This window comes from Austrofundulus limnaeus, unplaced genomic scaffold (genome assembly GCF_001266775.1).
Source record: "Austrofundulus limnaeus strain Quisiro unplaced genomic scaffold, Austrofundulus_limnaeus-1.0 Scaffold117, whole genome shotgun sequence".
In the NCBI taxonomy this organism is placed as follows: Eukaryota; Metazoa; Chordata; class Actinopteri; order Cyprinodontiformes; family Rivulidae; genus Austrofundulus; species Austrofundulus limnaeus.
In genome coordinates, this window is record NW_013952519.1 from 538,221 (window position 1) to 540,551 (window position 2,331).

Here is a 2,331-nt window from a genome sequence, read left to right on the forward strand (position 1 = left end):
CACATTTTCATTCTAATCCTATTTATTAACCTAAAAAGTGTTTTTATAAAGTGACTGAAAAATAATTTAACAAATAAACAGTCACAGAATTTAAAAAACGAATGGCTGTTATTTCACTTTCACTAATCTAACCAATCACAGGGCCCTAATTCTGACGGCGCCGGCCGTCCGGGCTCACCGTACGCCGGGGTCCTGACGATGGTGAAGACGAGCTCGTTCTCCGGCGTGTCCTCGTCACGGACGCTGAGGGACGAGTTGGTGATGACGACGCCGGAGTTCTCCTCCACCTGGATCCTGCTGACCGACACCGCCGGCTCTTTGGCTTCTTGACTCCGCTGTGAAGCACAGGTGGTCCGGTTCAGTCCAAACCAGAACCAGAACCAGAACTAATAATTCTGAGTAACAGAAGTTTTGAGTCAATCCATGGTTTTTACCTGGATGTTGATTTCCAGCAGGAAGGTTTCGGTCTGGACGTGTCCGTCACTGATGTAGAAGCTGAAACCGTCCTGACCGGACCGGGGCTGGTTCTGGATGTCCTGGACGTAGAAGATGTGGTGGGACGTCAGGTCGTGGACAGAAAACGGAACACCTGGAGTGATCCGGGAGCCGCCGGCCGAGCCGCCTGCAGAACCAACAGATCAGAGCTCAAACCAACGTTTTTATGATTTCATCCAAAACTAAATGTATTTTACAAATAAACACATGAAAAACTGAAAGAACTCCATGTTTGTTCTGGTACCAGAACGTTCATCCCAGACGTTCTGGTACCAGAACAAACATGGAGTTCTTTCAGAGCTTCCCAGATGAAAGTTTGGAGACTTCCTGCTTTCAAGAAAATATTTTACCAACAAGCTGTCTCTGACTTTTAATAACATTTACTGTGTTAGAATTTTAGTAAGTCAGACTTGTTTCCGGTGAGAGTTGGACTCCACCAAGGCTGTCCTTTGTCACCGATTCTGTTCATAACTTTTATGGACAGAACTTCTAGGAGCAGCCGAGGTGCTGAAGGGATCCTTTTTGGTGACCTTGTTTTTTGCGGAGGATGTGGTCCTGTTGGCTTCATCAGATCCTGATCTCCAGCTCTCACTGGAGCGGTTCACAGCCGAGTGTGAAGCGGCCGGGATGAGGATCAGTGCCTCCAAATCTGAGACCATGATCTTGAACTGGAAACTGGTAGGGTGCCTTTCCGGGTCGGAGAGGAGGTCCTGCCCCAAGTGGAGGAGTTTAAGTATCTCGGGGTCTGGTTCACAAATGAGGGAAGAATGGAGCGGCAGATCGACAGGTGGATTGGTGCTGCGTCTGCAGTGATGTGGGCGTTGTACCGGTCTGTCGTGGTGAAGAGAGAGCTGAGCCAGAAGGCGAAGCTCTCGATTTACCGGTCGGTCTACGTTCCTACCCTCATCTATGGTCACGAGCTTTGGGTCATGACTGAAAGAACGAGATCACAGGTACAAGCGTCTGAAATGAGTTTCCTCTGCAGGGTGTCTGGGCTCGAGAAGCTCAGTCATCCAGGAGGGACTCAGAGTAGAGCCGCTGCTCCTCCACATCGAGAGGAGCCAGTTGAGGTGGTTCATCTGGTTAGGATGCCTCCTGGACGCCTCCCTGGTGAGGTGTTCTGGACACGTCCCACCGGGAGGAGGCCCAGAGGAAGACCCAGGACACGCTGGAGGGACTATGTCTCTCAGCTGGACTGGGAACACTTTAGGGTTCCCCTGGACGAGCTGGTCCAAGTGGCTGGAGAGAGGGAAGTCTGGGTCTCTCTGCTTAGGCTGCTGCCTTCGAGACCCGACCCCAGATAAGAGGAAGAAAATGAACGGACGGACTTTAAGGCCCATTTTCCCACCAACTTTATCAAATTTATCTGTTTGTTGCACAAATTCTCTAAGAAATAAACAAATAAATTATTTTAAATTGAAGGAAAATTTCAAAGGATTATTATCAAATCTCAAATTCTTTATAAATCGGGTCAAAAGTTTAACTAATAAAACATATTTAGCTTTTTCTGTAAAATACAAACAAAAAAATAAAAATTGCAAAACGATAAGATAAGTCATTTGTTAAGAGAAGAAAATTGTTTCGTTTAAACAGTTTTATTCTTTATGAACGCCACTGGAAACATTCCAAAAGTCTAATTTTATAACGTTTGCAAATAATCTGTAATGAAATATTATTTATTGAGCTATTAATCAGTTTTTCATTTGATATTTTGCTCCTTTTGTGGTGAAAGATTTGACTGAGTTTCAAAATAAAAGAGAATTTGTTCACGTCGAGCTTCAAGGGGCAATATCATGTAAAATCAACTTTTTTGAGTTTTATATCATGTTATAATAT

The 2,331-nt window shown here is 45.2% G+C and overlaps 1 protein-coding gene across 1 annotated transcript in view; it reads right to left on the reverse strand.

Annotated features, from left to right (window-relative positions):
* The window catches only part of fras1 (Fraser extracellular matrix complex subunit 1), a gene marked incomplete in the record, with an annotated part of 260,581 nt that overhangs the window by 42,412 nt on the left and 215,838 nt on the right, over positions 1 to 2,331 (reverse strand). Inside the window, 2 exon segments of the mRNA XM_014014601.1 lie at positions 179 to 335; positions 435 to 622. Coding sequence (XP_013870055.1) covers positions 179 to 335; positions 435 to 622 — 345 coding nt within the window.